The 19,037-nt window shown below is 50.6% G+C and overlaps 2 protein-coding genes across 2 annotated transcripts; one reads left to right on the top strand and one right to left on the bottom strand.

Annotated features, from left to right (window-relative positions):
• Window positions 1-4,722: 4,722 nt before the first annotated feature.
• Window positions 4,723-8,143, bottom strand: BCR38DRAFT_375339 (DNA polymerase phi-domain-containing protein). The gene is made up of 3 exons (XM_040857333.1): window positions 7,056-8,143; window positions 6,597-6,987; window positions 4,723-6,512 (listed from the first exon to the last, which is right to left on the bottom strand). The coding sequence occupies exons 1-3, from the start codon at window positions 8,059-8,061 to the stop codon at window positions 4,937-4,939; spliced, it is 2,973 nt and encodes a 990-aa protein (XP_040712659.1). The 5' UTR covers window positions 8,062-8,143; the 3' UTR covers window positions 4,723-4,936.
• Window positions 8,144-13,872: 5,729 nt separating this feature from the next.
• BCR38DRAFT_460137 (uncharacterized protein) lies at window positions 13,873-15,735 on the top strand (the record flags this gene model as incomplete). Its single annotated transcript, XM_040862378.1, has 4 exons — window positions 13,873-14,132; window positions 14,192-14,265; window positions 14,322-14,544; window positions 14,628-15,735. The coding sequence occupies 4 exons, from the start codon at window positions 13,873-13,875 to the stop codon at window positions 15,733-15,735; spliced, it is 1,665 nt and encodes a 554-aa protein (XP_040712660.1).
• Window positions 15,736-19,037: the final 3,302 nt, after the last annotated feature.

Below are 19,037 nucleotides of genomic sequence, written 5' to 3' on the forward strand. Positions count from 1 at the left end.
CTTTTCACGTGCGTAGATTGTCCAAGGAATGACTGGTGTCCGAACTCCGGGTTCAGCGACAAGAAAAAAAACGAGGGAATGATAGTCTGCAAACTGGCAACGACCGACGCGAAAAACTACGGTTGAAGTGAGAAAAAGACCCAAAAAGCAGGCGAATGGAACCAGGCCATGAGGCTCGGCGTCCATATATGAAGCCCATTCTTGCCCATCGTCGGCCAGGGCCTGGGGGCCCATCTTGAAAAGTCAGGGATGTGTGAAGATTGTTTCCGTTTCCACGAATGGGCGAGGCTGGGCAGACGTGCAATATTGCACCGTGTGTTTGATAGATTGTAGCAGGGACGAGTGCTGAGGAAAATGGCATGTATTGTGTACGGGAACCGGAAACATCAGGGTGTCCTTGTGGGCCCCCAAACGGCCTCAAACCCGCCTGCACGAGTCGGAGGCCCGAGTCCGAGTTGACATGCAGCTTGTACCAGGAACCTCCATGCCCACTGGCCACCCAAGGGAGCCTCCCTTTTTTCGCGCCGAGCTTGTTCATTTGCCCGTCCGTGGTACTGTCTCCACTCCTTTCCCAAAGCGGCAGCGCGGCAAAACTTGGTTGGCTGGGGCAGGGCGTGTCGCTCGTCTGAAACGGACGTCCACGCAGGAACATCGCCGCTAACGTACAGCAATAAACCTGAGGGGCTTGGCGGAGTTGAGCCCCACTCCCGTGCTAATTCCAACGCGGTGGTTCATCCTAACCTGCCGGTTCACAGCCTAGTTGTTCAACGTAAGCGAAACCCAGAGGCGCAGAGTGCAGAAGCTTGCTTTGCATGCACCCCAGCATTAGCGCACATCACTGGGCTTGCCCTGGAATACACAGCTGCAGGTGCTGAACGTGCTTCTGGCCGGAGGGTGCAGTTGCCCAAGTGGTCAGTGAGTTCGGTCAGTGAGTTCGCTTTGATGGCGGTTAACAGTGGGTCGGATCCGCATTGAGCGGCAACTGATCCGAACAGCCAAGTCAGATCGCTACGTTCCGAGATGTGTGCGCAACTGAGTTTGTTCTTGCTTGAGCTCGATGGCAAACATGGGGGTAGAAGACACCCCGGCCTGCATTGGAATCGGAAGGTACGCGCTGAAATGAAGACGAGTTGCTTCATCGCTTCGATGTGTCACAGTTCGAGTTTGCTTGCTAAGAGGCACAGCTCACGTTGGCCCAACACCTGCCCTCGTCAAACTAATCAAATATATTCAAATATATTGCAATTTGCAACCGATCCTTCGCCATATTGCTCAATTCGCCCTATCTTCGATGCAGAGCGACAGAATATTCGAGATTTTCCTTTCCTGGTCAAACTGTGCCCGCGCTATCCCGACAAGCAACCTGGTCAAGCCTTTCGAATCTCGTCTCTTCGATTTGGTCAAGATGTTCGGTGCTTCTCGGGGCCGTTTGCAAGGAGAAGGGGCCACTCATGGAATGCTTACGAGTAGGACCATGGGTATCTCTCGTCCCCGCTCCACCATTTTTTGTCTTCCCCCAACTTGTGTTGTACTAAGTCGCTCTGCTTCATCGCAGGTCTACTTCGTACTCGCATCGAGACATTCTCATGCCCTAGCACGCCTCAAATTCCGCCTCCTATATTCACTGCTATCGAACCTTGCGTCGTGCCCAGCCCAAGAAGCAATATAGCGGGTAGTTCACACAGTTAGATCCAACATGAGTGGTTAGAAGTGGTTCGAGGTATGCTGAACTCTGCGACAGCTATGGGATAGACGAAATCGAGCTTCTCTCAGCCCAGTCCTGCATCTCCCTCCTCGTGCACAAAGTGTCAAGAAGGGAGGGGTGGTGGGGAAAATGAAAGGAAAAAATGAAAAGAAAATGAAAAGAAAAGAAGAAGAAAGAAACCTCCCTCTTTCTGCTGCCTTAGTTGACAAACTTATGGTGAAGTTGAATTTCGAGATCTAACCTGCGATCTCGTATGATAAAGAAATTTGAGTGGGGTCGGGTGCGGAAGCTTGAATATAAGACCAAAGCTATGATTTAATATATATATGGACAGCTTCGATCTCATAATCAAGCTTTAGGTCTCATGCGTATAGAAACCAGAATCCTATAACATCGGCTCGAAAATGTTGGATGCTCGCGACTGCTAGCTTTCTGGGGGCTTTTCATATTACTCTTCTTTGTTTCGGAGCATGTCGGACGCTTTTTGAAACTTGCAACAGGTGAGGGTTGAACCAGCTGCTCAGTCTGATGTTTGATTTGTGTTTCCACGGCCCTCAGGGTAATTTGTGACTAGTTTGGATATTTGATGATGCACAGCCTCGTGGAAGGCTTTCAGCCGGTCTGTTACAATCCCTCGGTCGATTGAGGGTGCCTCGGTACATTCCGAAAAGTTAGATTGCATGTTTGCGGCTGATCGTGCTCATGTCAAGTGGAATACAAATTGTCAAAAAGTCAACCACATGGCCCCTTAAGGCGACCATGGCTGCAAGGATGGGGAATGCCCCACATTTACTAGTTTATAGGAGTTCTCTGTCACCCTCGCTCGTTATTAGTATGATTTGGAAGAAAACACATCTTTGGATTACAACATCAAGTCCAAAGTCTAGAGCTGGAATCACAATAGGCCACTGCCCTATAACAGCGAAAGTGATAGGTAGCGGTTCGGGGGTTCTTCCGTAGTCCTAGCCACTGGTTCCTATACCTTGCGGGGCCAGGCAACTGATGCCTGAATATTCTATGGGATTTCCCTATCGTCAAGGGACCTCGATAAGTGGTCATAGTCACCTAAGATCCTCCAAAACAAAAGAGAGAAAAGGGGACGATGCAAAACGCAAATGAATTTTTAGTAGTGACAAGGCCACCTAATTTAAAACTCTGACTCAAGTATCCCTAGTCGACCTCAATGGTTCGAGTCAGAGGAAGAGGCCGCGTCCTCCCACCTTGATCCGTCGTGCACTTCATCATAATCCCCGCCGCGCTCACATTCTCCTGTACCCCAACCCAGACGACCGAGCCCACGGTCAAATTAATCACATCCTAGCTCCCGATAAAGGCCACCTCGCCCCCGTTCGGCGGCGTCCAGACCAGCTTAGGGTTAGAGCGTCAAAGTCTGAATTATGGAACCCAAAGAGCTATGCTCCAGCGCTACAGTGTTAGTTATTTGAATTCCAAAATTGCACGCTTGCTACATCCCGAACCCTCTGTCCTTACCAAAACATGAACAGGGACTACTATGTAGCCTTAATGAAGAGCCACTGTCAAGGGGCTAGGCCCATTGCGGGGCAATGTGGGCCTTTGACTACACTCAACCTAGCAGCTCTAATTGCGGGCGCCGCTACTATACGTGCGGACCGCCCCTACAGTACCCTTAATAGCCTTCCTCTAATTCTTCTCTATCTTAGCAACAATATACTACTTTTCCAATACAGTGAACTTAACCTGTTGGTAGCCATCACAGCCACCGAATAATGGACGCCGTGTATTCAGTCTCGTTGGACGATATGAGCACCTATCTTGACATGCACGAGTGGAATTGACATTCTGGAGCTGTGTTTACCCTGTCGACTGCGCCTCTACGTCCCCTTTCTGCATATATTTCTGTTGCGCATCTGCAACAATGATAACTGTCTATGTGGCACACGCTGAGGCCACTTCTCCCTCGCAACATGCTAGGTTAGCTCGGAAGCGTTTATTCCAAATATGTGACCAACTCCCTTTGATGAGGCCGTAGATGCTCTTAGCAACATTCAAAGCCGCACTCCACCCCCTGCAGAGTGGATGGGATCTACGGATGAATCTGACCACATAGTAGAGGGTCTCTAACCGTCAGCGCGTCTTCTATAGGTTGCCCCTCTAATGTCGACGCTTTGCCCATACCATTCCACGTTAACGTGCCTGAGGACAAGGATATCTTCGCATGGCTGTCCACACACTAGGCCGCATCTCAAGTAGTTTTCTGAGATAAAAGCCAGTTTTTGATGTGCGTTGAGAAGGCTTATTCACTCTAGAATCAAGGATTTCATAACCACCCTGGTGATCTTTCTTTCCAAGTCCTCCGGGCACCAACCGTGCGGTAAGTCCGCAGAGTGGCGTAGTCGTAAGGACCTTTGATGTTAGGGAAGTATCTTCCCACTTCTATTCAACAAAAGTAAACTATATTGTCGTACGACATTCTATAACTATTGCATGGCCTAGGTATACTACCTCTATACCAATTATAGCGCTTAGGCTAACTACCTATGTATAGCCCTTGTACAGTTATGTAATCCTATGACCTAGTGCTATTATTATTCTTATCATCATTCTTATTGTTACCTATTGTAATATCTATCAAAGCTACTAGCACGAGGTCTGGAATGTTCGGAATCATCTAAGTGCGGCTTCTCCAGCGCTAGAAGATTGGCAGTGATTGCGCAGATTGATGAAAGATGGTTCAGAGATGCGCTCGTGGGTAGGGCCGGGCATGTACGGATCGTCAATAGCCCTTTTCTGATCTAAAGACGCACTAGCAGGCTAGCCGGAAGTCGTCGAATCGAAGACCGTCAAACATGGTCACGTCAAAGAGACGTCGGGCCCAGTCCGGGTGCCTGATTAAGGACACCAGACACGCAGCCCCGAGGAAGACGAGACTCATCAATGATTGGTCTTGATTGAAGCCAAATGGATCGTGATCTCCTTATTGATTCAGGAAAGCAAGGCTGCTCGACCGGCCTTGGGTCCTGATGGGGTTTCAAGGTGGAAAAATCTGGCATCACGAAGTCATTTTAGAGGATGCAACTGAACCCTATGCAGCTCCTGCCCGTTCTGCGATCGTACCTGCAACAACACAACAAGAGATACCTGTCCAACTCAACCGGCCGGGAGAAGACATCGCGCCAGTCAAAACTACTGTTCGTGTTGTCAAATCACTCTTGGTATAATCTCGTCATCCTATTTACATACCACCACCCCTCACACGGGCCCATACGCATTCGAGGCATGACTAACACTCCAATTAACCCAGTCAAAAAAGAACGAAGCCTGCATCTTAGCCGGCAACAATCCCTTAGTCCACTTCGCCTGCAACTCAGCATACAACTGCGCCACATCATCCACACTTTCCTTATCCGCCGCATACAGACTCGACGCAACCAACAAGCTAGCCGCCGACGCCGCTCGGGCAAACGCATGTGCCGCGTCTTTGGATGCCTCGTCGTGTATCTGCTGCAGCAGCCCCAACTGAGTCTCGATGCTGACGGCGGATTCCTCCATGTTGCTTCGCGCCTTCTTGAAGGCTTTGGAGAAGTTAGAGATGATCTCCGTTGCCTTGTTGGCTAAGGGCTTGGTCTGGGTCGTGCGGATGAGCTGGAGGAGGGGGAGGAGGAGGTTGAAGGCCAATGGGTTCAATGCTTCTTTTTTAACGTATATATCCAGAAAGTCGAGTATGCGGTGCTTGAAGTTGATCACGGTGCCCTTTGCGTCCTTCTTCTCCTTCTTTTTGCTGGAGCCCTTGGCTCTTTGCTTGAACACTTCGACCAGTTTCTCGTCCAGCGCCATCATATCCGAATCCGACATGTCAGATTCGTCGGATGATTCGGCGGCATTGTCCTGGTCGAGGCGGTGGCTGTTTAATACCTTGGCGAGTGCATCGTCGAGATCGGCAAGCTCTTGTGCTTCGGCGTCATTGTCCTCCGCTTCATCATTACTATCATCGTCCTCTTCCATCGGCTCAGCACCATTCAACGTGACGAATTCGACATCCGAGCCGATTTCTGACACTTCGTCCTCTTCTTCGTCGTTTTCGCTCTCATCTGAGCCCACAACATCTTCCATGTCTTCATCTTCCGCATCGAAAAGGGCCTGCTGGCCTTTGATGTTTTCTTCTGCTACCAAGGGGTCCGTGAGTCGCTCAAGAGCATCCGCTGATAGCTGGCCCGTGAAGGTCTCAAATACTTGTTGGGTTACTTGCCGCATCAAACCTGAGGGTCGAGAAACAAGAGAGAGCAAGATCTCCACCAAGAAAGCCGACGCTTCAGCGTCAGCTTCTTGAAGTTTTTCTGAACACTGCTTCAGATCCTGTAGGGTGCTAATGGCATCTGGATCTCCGTCGTACAATTGCAATATGCTGATCGCATAGAGCAAAGACAAGCCTAGAGACGAATCAGCCTCTCCACCCCCGGATTTCTTAGCCGACTTCAAGAGCTTTTTCAGTGCTTTCAGAGCCGCTTTGCGCTCTGCTTCGATTTCCTCGCTCATCTGGACAGCCGTGGGATCAAGAGCAAGCACAGCATCACAAAGATACCGGTACTCCTCTCGCCGTTTCGCTATCCTGGCGAAGGCTGAGCTGAGCTTGGCACGGAATATTTCCCTCGTCTTGTCAGAAAGATCTGGAATGAATTCGTCTGACTTCGAATATGCACGGGTCGCCAACTCGCTGATAGCAAGTTCTAGCACGCTGCTTTCGTTGGAGTCGTCCAGCTTAGCCTGCATACCCATTTTCAGGACATATTCGGTATACACAAACCGACGGTGCTCGACAATGGAGGCACTGTTTGCAACATTAGCAACTATGCCATAAAATTCACTGCCTTTACGTAGTATGCACTGAGATAGTGGCAGCGATTGCACTTACTCCGTCATCTTTGAAACAGGCTCACGGAGCATGTTGAGTATTGTTTTCACGTTGTCCGGAGTGACGAACTGCAACAGTTTCTCGACCGTCTTGGTATTCGTCAAATGGTCAAAGTCGTAAGCCAGGGCAAGCAGCTCCCTCAAAACGGGTATCAAAAGCGTAGGCTCTGTTTCCACCGTCGTCTCGATCGTCTTCAGGGATTTGAGAGCCGCACGGTGAAGGTAGCGGTCCTCCGTCTTAGCTTGGTTCACCAAACACTTTGACAAGTTCCGCGAGAAGAAATCTTTGGCTAGGACGATCTTGGCAGTCGCAAAGCCTTGGAGGAACTTCTGGAAGATCATGAAGCCTCGGAACTTTTGGGCTTCGCTGGCGTTCTTGGAAAAGAGGCCATCTGCAAGTTGTTAGCGTAGAATCCTCCCCTCCCCTTTTCCTCCGCCTCATCGATTTAGGGGTACCTACCATCAACTACAGCGTTCCAGAATAGCTTGAACGAAGCGGGCTTGTTCTGCTCAATGAAGTGGGCCAGAATCAGATCCCAAACGAAATGCAGCTGGGGATTCCAGCTACTCTGACCCTTGACCACGGGAGCATCCTTTCCATCGTCCTGCTTGACGCTCTCCTTGAGCACGTTGACCAGATCGGGAAGCGCCTTGGGAGCCAGGGGATTGCTCCAGGGCTTGGTAGGCAACTTCATTTGTGGGTAGCAGCTGGCAGCCTTGATCCAGATACCAGCACCCTCGGCGGTCTTGCCCAGTCCGATATCAACCAGCTTCTTCACCGTTTCCGCAGCCCTCTCTTGTCCCATGTGCGGCAGCGACTCCACGATGACCCAAGCGCATTGCGACCGCATCCAGACTTTCTTATTGGCAAGCTGCAAGAGCATATCTAGAACAGCAGGCCATCTGGTGCTATCCTGGTCCCCAAACAGGATCCTGGACTCGACGAAGCACTGCAGGCCAAAGAGTTGCCCGAAGCAGAAGTCTCGCTCTTCCTGTCCCGGGATGTTGAAACCCGCCTGGGTGTTCTCGGTCAACATGCCCAGCACCTTGTCAAAATCCAGGCCCGAGTATTTGGAGTTGGCGAGGTTCTTCGGTGGGCCGAACAGCTGGCCCAAGATTTCTGTCAGCACGAGGCTGAAGCCGAGTCTGGAGGCATTGCGAGAGCTTGCGAGACCCCGGAAGAGGCGCTTCTCGAGATGACGTCCGAGAACGACCTCTTCGCTGTCCAGAAGACCGGTTATGAGGGCATCGGCCGCCGCAATTCGTTCTTGACTGTCGGCACTTCCTAAAAGCTCGTAGATCTGAGCTTCACGCTTGCGGCTTTCGGTTGTGGGCTTCTCGGGGAACGGCGATTTGTCGAGGGCGGCGAGATCCAATTTCGGGACGGTAGGAGCGGCGTCGCTTTTCGACCGTTTAGTAGGTTGGTCGCCAGCACCAGTCTTGTTGCCTCTCTTGCGTTTGGCCATCTTGAATTGCAAATTGAAATATTAATCAATAGTTATCACTCGAGCTCATGTCACACTGGGCTGGTGATGCTGGTATCTTTTCAAAAAAATCAAGTTTACTGCCAAGTCAGACCGCTCAAAAGTTCGTTGCTGTAGTTTAATGCCCCACCATAGCTAAGTGGGATAACGGTCAATTGAGACTTCATACACTGGATAGCTCTACATAGTACCTTGTGACTATCCTTTTCTCAATCCCTCACGCGATCCGAATTTCCAATGAAATAGCGGTGGGTGGAAATGGTGCTCTTCTAGAAGAACTCTAAAAGAATGAAGCGGCTGTTCCGTGTTCTCGTTGCCGCCATGCTATTGAATTCCCGTTGTCCTGCCATGAGAACAGATGAAAGTTGCGGAGCAACTTGTGTATTACAATTGTCGCCATTGCCCCGCCAAATGTCGGGTCCCATTCCGCTTCGGTTTGGTGGGCCTAGGACCCTGAACCATAATTCGTAAGAAGTTTGATGCAAGTGCGAGTCCGAACATGCCGCATACATATGTATGTAGCCTGGTGGATTGGGAACCACTTTGCACAATTGCACTACGTGCAATTTAATCACAAAAGGATCCGTACTGTACTGGGCCTCATATCGACGTCTTTGATTGACGGCGTACCTGGATTTGATAACCCAGCTTTACTTCATTAGGCAGAGTTGACATCAGAACTGCCGGGTCTTGAAGTATTAGTGCCAGCATCCTGGGTCGATAGTGCAGAGATCGTACGAGGGATAAAATAATTCTAGATCGATCTCACATTGCAGAGAACTTCTGTCCTTTTTCCCTGAGTGCGAAAAATTACAATTCGTCGCACACGCTACGCTCACTCATTGGTGAAGAATGCTTCAGCATAAAAATAGGGCCCTCAGGCAAAGGGATTTTGTTTTAATAATTTTTTATTTTTATATTTTTTGGGGTTTCCAAGATTTACTTTCTTAGCTGCTGGGGCTCCGTGTCGATAGAATGGCTCCCAGGATCAAGGATACATCATAGGTATGGGAAGGCAAACTTTTGAAGGCTATATTCGGCCGGCCGCCTCTGCCACTGTGTAACCGCAGACAGTGAGAATCGTTGCTTCCAGGTCACTTCATAGCTGGTTGGAGCGGTCAGTAAATGTAGGTAATTTTGATTCCAGTGGAATCTTTCCAGGGGGTTTTATTCCGAGCATGGCTATAATCCGGTGTCGGGTTCACCTGTCGCCCTGCTGCTCGTTGCCGCAATTTGCTCGACGTCAAGCAGCTCAGGGTCTCTCAGGAGACCAGCTCATGTCGATGGGGCGCTCCTACACCAAAACCGTGGCAACCGAATATTGCTAATAGTGTCTTCATCACGAGAGGAGCGGCGACAGGGTCCATTGTAAAGGGATTGGTATGCTAAAACGGGAAGAAAAATTCCTCAACCTCCACTTGGTTCAAACGTCGACGCTTCAGCAATGACGGACAAGCCGCGGCACGGTGCCCCCGGTTCAGATTTTCAGGATGGGTTGCACAACAGCTGCCAGACGCTTAGGGTTTAGCTTGCCTCGTGACTTCGCGATAACCCCACCAGAATTACTTGCATCGAGCTGTTTACCAAACGCGTGGGATTGTTTACTTTGCGAACTTACCCCTCACTCCGCACTCCTGCAGCACTCAGATCCTCCATAACCACCTGGGCTCCACATGTGCCCTGGCAAGCATGTGCTGGACATCAAACGCGGAATATGCATAATATGCAGGTGCTATCACACTGGTTGTTTGAACAGCGTCATGTCGAACCATCGAAGGCAAACATCCCCGATCGAAGAGACCGTGGCAATCCGGTGCAGACCGCAGGTGGGTTGGCGGTAGCGGGCTGAAACGAAAGCCATTTGGGCTTTTGCGCAAAAAAGGATAACGGGAAGCCCATCATGGCAGCTGATGAATCTACCAACAGGCACCAAACTTCCGGGCTACGCCGCTCCGGAAGTAAGATTCTTGATGGTGGGATGCAATTGGGGACTCTGATTGGATCTTGTCCGCATCTCTCTGCCAGGCCGACTGCTTGCTTTTCCCGCAGGAGGTCATTCCATGAATGAGTCGAGACTATTCGTTGCGAGGCCACTGAGAGCGGTCGGCAACAATCAAATCATCAGGCTTGTGACAGCGAAGGCGGGCAGCCGTCAATGTAAACAATAACAATGATGGTATCGAGATCTCGACATCTTTTATTCAGGTTTTATTATATCTTTAAGCAAGGAAATCCTGACTGTTCCAAGCTACGGATTCGAGCTATGCAAGCCTCGTGGAGCTCCGGAAGCTTTCCCTGACAGCTGCCATGAACTGACTAATTTGGTATGTCATCTTTAATGACCGTGATGAATTGGCGTGCACGACCATGGCCTCGTTCCAAGATCCTGTTATTGTTCGCATGATTGTCCGGGGCTAAGGGCAGCTTGGTCCTAAAAATGACGTGGGTTCCGTATGCAGCAGATCGGAACGCAGAATGGCCAATCGAAGCTTTGCAGACCACGCTTCTGAAAAGCTCATTCCGGCCATGAAAAGACAGAAGAACCAGCTGAACCTTGGTATATGTCTCAATTAATGGATAAAGCTGTCCCAATCTAGCCGGACATCTTCACCTCAGCCGGGAGCATGTTTCTTAACGCTACCCATATGCCACCGGGATAGAGTTGGTTGGGTGTTATTTTCTCCGATGGCTAGATGAGCTCGCCAGAAAAGACCAAACGAACACAATTTGCCAACAAACCTCGCGCTTGTCTCTTCCAATCATAAAGAGACACGACCAGAGCTGAGTTTGAGAGTTTGATTCATATCTGACCGAATGTATTTTTGTCAACTGAACAAACATCGACAGTGTGACGGTGGCACTGGGTGCTGGATATCCGGCCGTGTTTGTATCAATGAAGCCGACCACTTGCAGCCCCGAAACTGGAGCTCGGGATTCTCGGGCTTGTCGGTCACTTGGCCAAAGGTAATGAATGGGCAGTTTGCTTGCACAACTTTGGAAGCTTTGCTAAGTCGAGTGGGCAATACTCCCTGGGCTGATGCGCCTCTGATATCAGTTACACGGCAGGAAGCGGGATACGCATCCATGCTCCATAGCTACCGGGGTGATGCTTATTCACACGGCAACCAAACAACAGGGCCTTCCGCTCATTCTCTAGCTCTTGGTTGCTTCGCCAAAACGAGAGAACGCGTGGTCCGGTGAGTGTCTTGTCAATCTGTCCGAAACGGCGTAGTCCCTTTGAAGCGGGATTTCGATAGTTTCAAGAGGTTGGGTGCAAGTTCATAAACTCTCGTAGCTCCAAGCTTGACTCGCAATGAGGGGAACATGCAAGGGGTCAACGGCAATTGAGAGTTTCTCCTTACGTCTCGACGGGCCCCCAAAGAACAACTCGAGCTCTGTTCCCCGCGGTCTTCATTTCAAACGCAATCCTGGTCATTTTCCTGAAATATGGCGACTGCGAGACTGGGCCATAGACACGTGTATGATGCTGTATGTCTTGAGGAACGAGCAATTCGAACTGAAGAAGGCCATTACTGCTGATAAAGGGCAGATACTGGCGGCATCTCGTCATTGGTGAGGCGGCCATTCATCGTTCGATTCCAGGCCACTTATGGGTCTCATGGCTCTGAGAAGTGCTGGAATGACAGTTGTTCCAGCGCACTTTCAGCAGGCCAGCGTCAAGCCACTATGGCGTCAGGTCGGTCGAGCACGCTATTCGCTGACGCGATGTAGCGCTGCAATATTTCCGAAACATTTCGCTCGAATCGTAAGCGTCGTCTGGGTCACCTCAGCCGCTGGACCCTGGGCAAACGCCCTGGCTCTGTCAGCCTACCAGGATATCAGAACGGGGCCACCTGCAAGGCTGGTTGGGGTCTTTCCGAATGCGGATGATAGGGTTGCCGGGTCGTCAGCAATCAAGAGTTAAAAATACAGCGGAGAGCTCTTGTCAGCCCCGACTATCGTGCGTTGCAATGTAAGGATGCCGAGAATAGCGGTCGATTGGCATCCTTCCGGTGGACTAGGTCTTGTGTTGTAAACAGGGTAGCGTGGTGGGGAATGGCGCTTGTGTCAAGATACGAATGTACGGAGTGAGAGGGCATCAGAGCAGAGCCCACGAGACTCGGTTCAGAGTTCAGCACAGTTGACGAAAGGAGCCTGGACTGGCTGTGGGTAAGCATAAGCAGCACAGTTTGGCACCGCCATTGCTTGCAGCCGGGTCATGAATAGTTGAGCCGTTCAGCTGGATGAACATCTAGGAAGTCGTAGAGACGTTCATCTTCTCTCAGTTAAAGAGCTCGATCCTGTTGGCATTTAGATCTGGGTGGATCTGGGCTTCCACAATTGTTCTGCACAGATTCCGTGCGTTGTGCAGAAAACCAAAAATGAAGCCAGAAGCTTGTTGGAGGCGGATTACTACGTTCTGCATATGTAGGCTGCAACGGCCAATCTTGAGTGGTGCAATCCATCAAGCTAATTGCTAAGTCGCCGGACGCTGGTTGTCTTTCTTGCCGAGTCCTGTAACCCCCCTGGATGTCATCCTGTTTTAGAGTTGTTCAAGATACCGTAGATACCTGCAAAATACGTTGCTTGGTGACCAAGAGCAGGCATATTTGAGTAAGAAATACCGGCTTTGGCAGCCAAAACGTCGCTGATAATGATGTAACTAGCACACGGAAATCCACCGTGCACTGCACAGCCGTTAGCGCCTTTTTAATGCCATCCCACCTTGCAACCCCGGCCCCTGCTCACTGTGCATGCAGCGGTGGTGCAGCGGTTGAAAACCAGCTATTGCTAGGCTACGCCCGCCCAGGACCAGGGCAACCGCTACTCCAAATTGCTCCTGGCAACGCCGCTCTGAGTAGCAGTCACGAAAGTGGTGCAGCCGGGATGAGCTCACATTTTGCAAGTCGACTTTGGAGCTCTCCACACGGGTGTGCACACTCGTCCAACAAAAGGCACAGACACCCACGGCCAAAACTGTAAGTCTCTCTTCTCTCTATCCGGCCTGGAAGAGTTCGCCTTGAATCCCAACGCCGTGCCGTTTCCTCCGACAAACTAGAGCACGTCTTTCTCGGGTAGACGTGTCTGACATTATCGAAGAGTCTGCCGTGGTCCAGTTCCTGTTGCATTGTATCGTCGCCAATTCATCGTGCTGGCCTGGTTTCGACGTGCCTCCAACTGACTGATCTATCGACACAGCCAATCCTGGCTCTTCGAATGTTCCAGTAAAGGAAAGCGGCACTTTCAACACGCCCACATCCTCCTGCCTATACACTTGTCGTCCTCGTCGTGACTACCCGAGTAACGACGCAGCTGCAAGACGGAGAACCGTTGTTCCATTGGGCATCCGCCGTCAATTGAATCACCCAGACATATTCCCACCTACCAAAAACGACCACTAATACCGACAACCCGGCCGCCCATATCCCATCTTCCATGTTACTCAGTCAACTGTTGCCCGTCCAATCGCCAAAACCAGCCTATACCAACATCGACGCTTCTCCGAACTCAACAGACCTGTTCGCTCAGAGTTTGTAAGCCAATTCGATCGAACTGCCTCGGATTGATTGGGGAATAAGGAAGAAATATCATACCCTGGACAGCCTCAGATTCATATCTGGAGTGGGAAGCATTCATTAATCGTGATAACACATCTTCGCTCTTTCTATACGATCGGCCGAGTTGCTTGCTTTCCCGAATAGGCACTTGAGGAGTAGGGTTATTGTCATACATCCTCTGATCCGACAGTCTTTGCATTCCATTCCCCCGGATTCGCATATCGAAACCGCCGCCATGGATGCATCCTCGCCGCTGGCTGCCATGCATCGGGCACCCGCCCCAACCTGGGGCCAACACCCCGACTTGTACCGGTCCAATCCGCACGCTCACTTCGGTGCTGGACACTCGTTCGGGTCTGGTACCCTCACTATTCGCGATCAATTACAACGGTCCAACCCTGACTACTTCAACTTGAAGTCAGTCCGAGGTTCCTCCCCCACAGCGAGTCTGGCGGCCGACCTATCCCAGAATTTTCGGATAGACACCGAGGTCAGGTATGTAGCTGGCTACCTCTAAACACCGAGAGTCCAGCCTGCTAACTTACAGCCACTAGCCCCCTCTTCCCTACGCCGCGCCGGGCTTTGTTCACTTCGACATCGCAACCCATGGGATCAAATGAACACCGTGGTAAGCAGTTTGGTCTACATTGTGGAGATGTATGTAGCGTGCTGACCCCTGTTCAGATTACGTGACGACGCCCCCTCTACCTGCCTCGTCCTCCCCGTTACCTGCGAGCGATATGATGGATATGTCGCCTTTACCTCAGAAGGCACTTTACGAATCATCCATTGAGATTACGTCCCCATCTTTGATGGAGTCTCCCGATGACGACTCTATGATGATGGAGTCCCCCATCGCCATGTCCCGGCATCAGTCTCTTGAATCGCCAAAACAGTTCACTATTGAGTAAGTTTGCTGGGTTGGCAGCGGAATAGGGGTCGGGAGAGCTAACTGGAAATCAGGAACCGGAAACGACTCTCGCTTCGCAGGCCATCTCTCACGCGGACCAAAGGTCACTCCACAAGTGCAGTCATAAACCGTATGCACCCTGAGCACCAGGTGTCGACTTTCAGGTTTGGATCCGAATCGCGGCTGACAAGTCCAACAACGTCGATGTCACTAGGCGAATGCTTCCAGGACTCCCCGCCCAGACCCCAGACCGCCAACAGTCCGTCTTCCAACGCTCCAGGCTCCTTCCGCCCGAAGGCCCAGTTCGCCAGTTTGACTGGCACTCGAGAGGTTCGAAATGGCTCGCCTATAGTCGGCCATCCCCGGCGGCCATCGAATCCTTTCCAACGCCCACGGCGGCAATATCGCCGCTCGCTCAGCATGTTTGAGAACCCTGTAGATGTAGTCAAAGGAAAGGCAGACGACGCTACTGCCCACAGTAACCTGCAGTCAGTGATGGATGTCGAAGACCAAGACCCCGTGCTTCCCCATTTCTTCCCCGAAGGCGAGAATGACAGCATACCTCGCATCTCGAGGTGCACGTTTCTTGACGTGCTGGATGGCAAGTTCAATGATCAGTACGACCAAAGGGTGATTATTGATTGCCGCTTTGAGTACGAGTACGATGGAGGTCACATCGACGGTGCTATCAACTACAATGACAAAGAATTGCTGGCTAGGCATCTTTTCGAGACCCCCATGGACGGAAAAGTCCTACTTATTTTCCATTGCGAGTACTCCGCCCACCGTGCGCCCATGATGGCGCGTCACATTCGCGCCGAAGACCGTACTTTCAATGTCGAGTACTATCCCAAACTGACATATCCGGAGGTCTATATCCTCGATGGAGGCTACAGCGAGTTCTATACACAAAACCGCGACCGATGCTATCCTCAATCATACGTTGAGATGAATGCCGAGGAGCACGCCAGGACGTGTGAGCGAGAGATGGGCAAGCTTCAACAGAAGCGCAAAGGCCTGAGCCGAGCGAAAACGTTTGCTTTTGGTCATCGGGATTGCATGGTGGACGCATCACCTACCGCACCTGGCAGGAACAGCCTCCAAGACTCATCATCACCCATGATGATTGGCGACTCGCCAATACTTGGTGCCGATCGATCTGTCACTCGTCGCATGGCATCGTACTGATCGCTTGGCAGCTTCTGTGTGCGATCTTGTGTCGTCGAATTTGCTACATCAGCGTTAACCCGACTGCCACTATCTGATGCTAAACGTATCAGAAATCTTTCCCGGCACATTGACCACTGGTAATGCATCTTATCCGGTTGCAAGTGTCGAAAACTTTCATCTACTTATACCCGCCGTCTACCGGCATTGACCACTGCATTGGCATAGCATTCCTGTTGACTGCATCACTTCGGGCTTCATTGGATCCGGCATCTGAGTCGCTCATCGGCGCCATTGGTTTCCATATTTCTCTCTATGTGTTATAAGCATGTCGACTCGCCATTGCAGTTCGGCACCCCTATTTTCTTTTCTCGGAACCAAATTCGTCTGTCCATCCCGACACGGCCACTGGAACATACCAGATGGCAAAACTTCTACTCTCATTTGAGTGATCCGTTAACTGGGCCTCCCCACTGTGGAGCGTAACCCATACTGCTGACCCCGATGCCACCGACCTCTCGGCTTCGATCAACCGGATGTACCAACATACTTGGGCATGACCCGCATCCGGCCACTACTGCACAAAACTTTTCCTTGTTTCCGACAACAAACCGATGTCCTCAATATCCGATCTCTGTGCATCGCTCTTTCCTTCCGAACAAGCGCTGTTCGTTTCTTCTTTGTTGGCAATGGGACCGAATAAGCGGGGAATGGGCGAAACGTAACGAAAACAACACGGGGGCAAATCGAGGAGAATCTGCATGATGGTATCACTGCCGAATCATTTGTGAGGACCAGATACCTGAGACTGCAGAGAGAAGAAAAGGGGGGTTGGGGGAACAGAAGAACCCATTTTAGCCTGCTTGCTTTCCCGCGCTTTTAGGGACTAGGAAGGGCGTTGAAGGCTTGATGGTGGTTGCCTTTCCCACTTCACATAATACTCGTGTATGTCTCGGGCGCAGGGAGTCATTGACTTGATTTTCCCGCTGTGGTTTGTAACTTTAGTTCATCCTGCACATCATGTCTGGCCTTCCAGGTGGTTCTGCTGCTGCTACGTGCATTTCCGCGCTCTTGCGGGCACTACAAGTAAGCCAACTAGAAACAATAGCTAGTTGGGAATGAAGAGGTGCCGACTTTGACCAAATATCCTTGATATCTTTGTTGATAGCGATACTCATAAGCTTTTATTCATTCAAGTGTGATATATCCATGAGTAGGTTCCCTTCCAATGAGACTACATTGATCTACCCCTTGGCAAGCAGCCATGCCGAACATGACGGAGGTGGCCGCCTCCTTACATTCTTGACCACCACAGTGCTTTTATAAAGCTAGCGAGAGTGACTGTGCAGGTTACGGCCAGGAAGTAGAAACACATAACGTACAACCCCACCTTTCCGGCCACATATTGCAATCCAATTGAAGGTATTCGAAACAGTGTATTCAACATACTATTATAGCTATTCAGGTACAACCAGCTCTAATAGAAAGCTGTGCTCTAGGGCTTCCTGAGTTATAGATCTGGTAGATTCTGACGCCTTAGCTGGGTCCAGTATTACCTGATTCCGACGTTGTACCTGGTCTCGTTGCCGTTCTACTTCAAGGGCTCGATCCATCGCTTCCTTAATCTGTACAATGTTACCAAATCGTTCATTAAGCCCTAATCGTACCTTCTTACGTGGTTTGGGGCGTAACGAAGTTATCTCGGCTTCTAATGCGTGTACACGTTAGGTCAAAGTAGCGACCTCGACGTTCTGTACATCTAGCCGACGAGTCAGCTTCCGAAACAATAGCCGTTGCGACGATCGCAATGGCGTAATCGCTGCCAGACTCTCCCTAGCTACTAAGCTAGTCACTGGCGTCGCTATTATTGTCGGATCAAGCCAATTACCAGCTGTTGGTGGTGTAGTTGGTCGTTCTGATAGGGGGGCTATCGTCGGCTGAGGTCGCGATGGATCTAATGGGTATATTCCAGTTGCAGAGAAGCCTGATTGTATATTACTGATCGTGAACGACTTTGTATATGCCTCGATGTATAGCGAGAGGAACGTCGACTTTTTAAATGGAATAGAACAGTACTCGATCGAGAGAGAGGTCGCTAACGAGCGATAGTACCGCTTTAATGGAGAAAATACGGCAACGTCGAGAGGTTGGAGCCCGTGAGAACAGTGTGCTGGCAAAAATAGTAACGAGATCTTGTTACAATAGGCTAACCACATAAACTCGACGTTGTCGTGAGCGATATGACCATCTAATATCAAGAGCCGCTGCTCGTCGGGATCAACTAGTTGTGTACGAAGTATAAAGATATCACGAAGCCATCGAACGGCGATATCTGTACTGATCCAACCGTTAGACGAATAAGTATATTGCCAATCAGGTATATCGTCGCAATCGTTAAACCATTTCCCTAGATAGCTTCATCGACGCGATTGACGCGTCAGAATGGCTGAGGCCATCGCCGAGTCGTAATTGGAGGGTAGAGCGTGGAACGCCCCATCGGAGGGAAGCCTGGCGCTGGGATATCCCTTGATTGATATCGTTGAGAGCGCCTTGAATCGAATTTTCTGAATATCGAGGCATTGTATAATAATAGCCAATACCGACTATAATCTGTTGTGCCGAAGGTTGTTGTAGTTGGCAGATTAGGTGGCCGGAAAGGTGGGGTTGTACGTTATATATTCGCTGGTCTAGGTCGAGGTTGAGATTGAGAGTGGATCTTGTTCCGGACTCGACGTCTCGGGCGGAGAAGCTTCGGAAGCCGTGAGGTGGGGTAGACGACAAATACGGCGGCGGAGTCGGAGCGGCAGGGCGGCCATGGTGGGGTCCAGGTAACGTAGGTTTGGTGTGGAGCTGTTACCAAGCCGTTGGAGTCCTAGTGGGGCACGTTATCAGATTAGTGGGGTTGGAGGTCGTTGGTGGTCTGCATCGTCAGATATATATAGATATATATAGACTTCAGTAATGTCCGCTTCAGATAGTCGTGATTCGGCCTGGTTTCTCACGCATTCTCTTGCATTCATGTGCTTTGGATATTTTTGGTAGCTGGCGCTGAGCATCGTCAGACTTGCTGCGGTTGGCATAGGATAGGACGCTTTGAGCTCACAGTGACAGCGTCCGCCGGCACGGGAGAGGAGAAATGCAAACTCATCCTCTGATAGTGGATTGAACTCGAGACGAATCCGACACCCAAATATTGGAACTACTGGCCTTTTTGTAGCTTTCCATGGAATCCATACATAGCAATTGCGCCTGGTTGAGCCTCACCGGACGCTGCACAGCAGTCTGTTTCGCTCAATTCCAGTGTACACCAATAAGTTTACTGC

This window comes from Pseudomassariella vexata, assembly GCF_002105095.1.
Source record: "Pseudomassariella vexata strain CBS 129021 chromosome Unknown BCR38scaffold_12, whole genome shotgun sequence".
Lineage (NCBI taxonomy): Eukaryota > Fungi > Ascomycota > Sordariomycetes > Amphisphaeriales > Pseudomassariaceae > Pseudomassariella > Pseudomassariella vexata.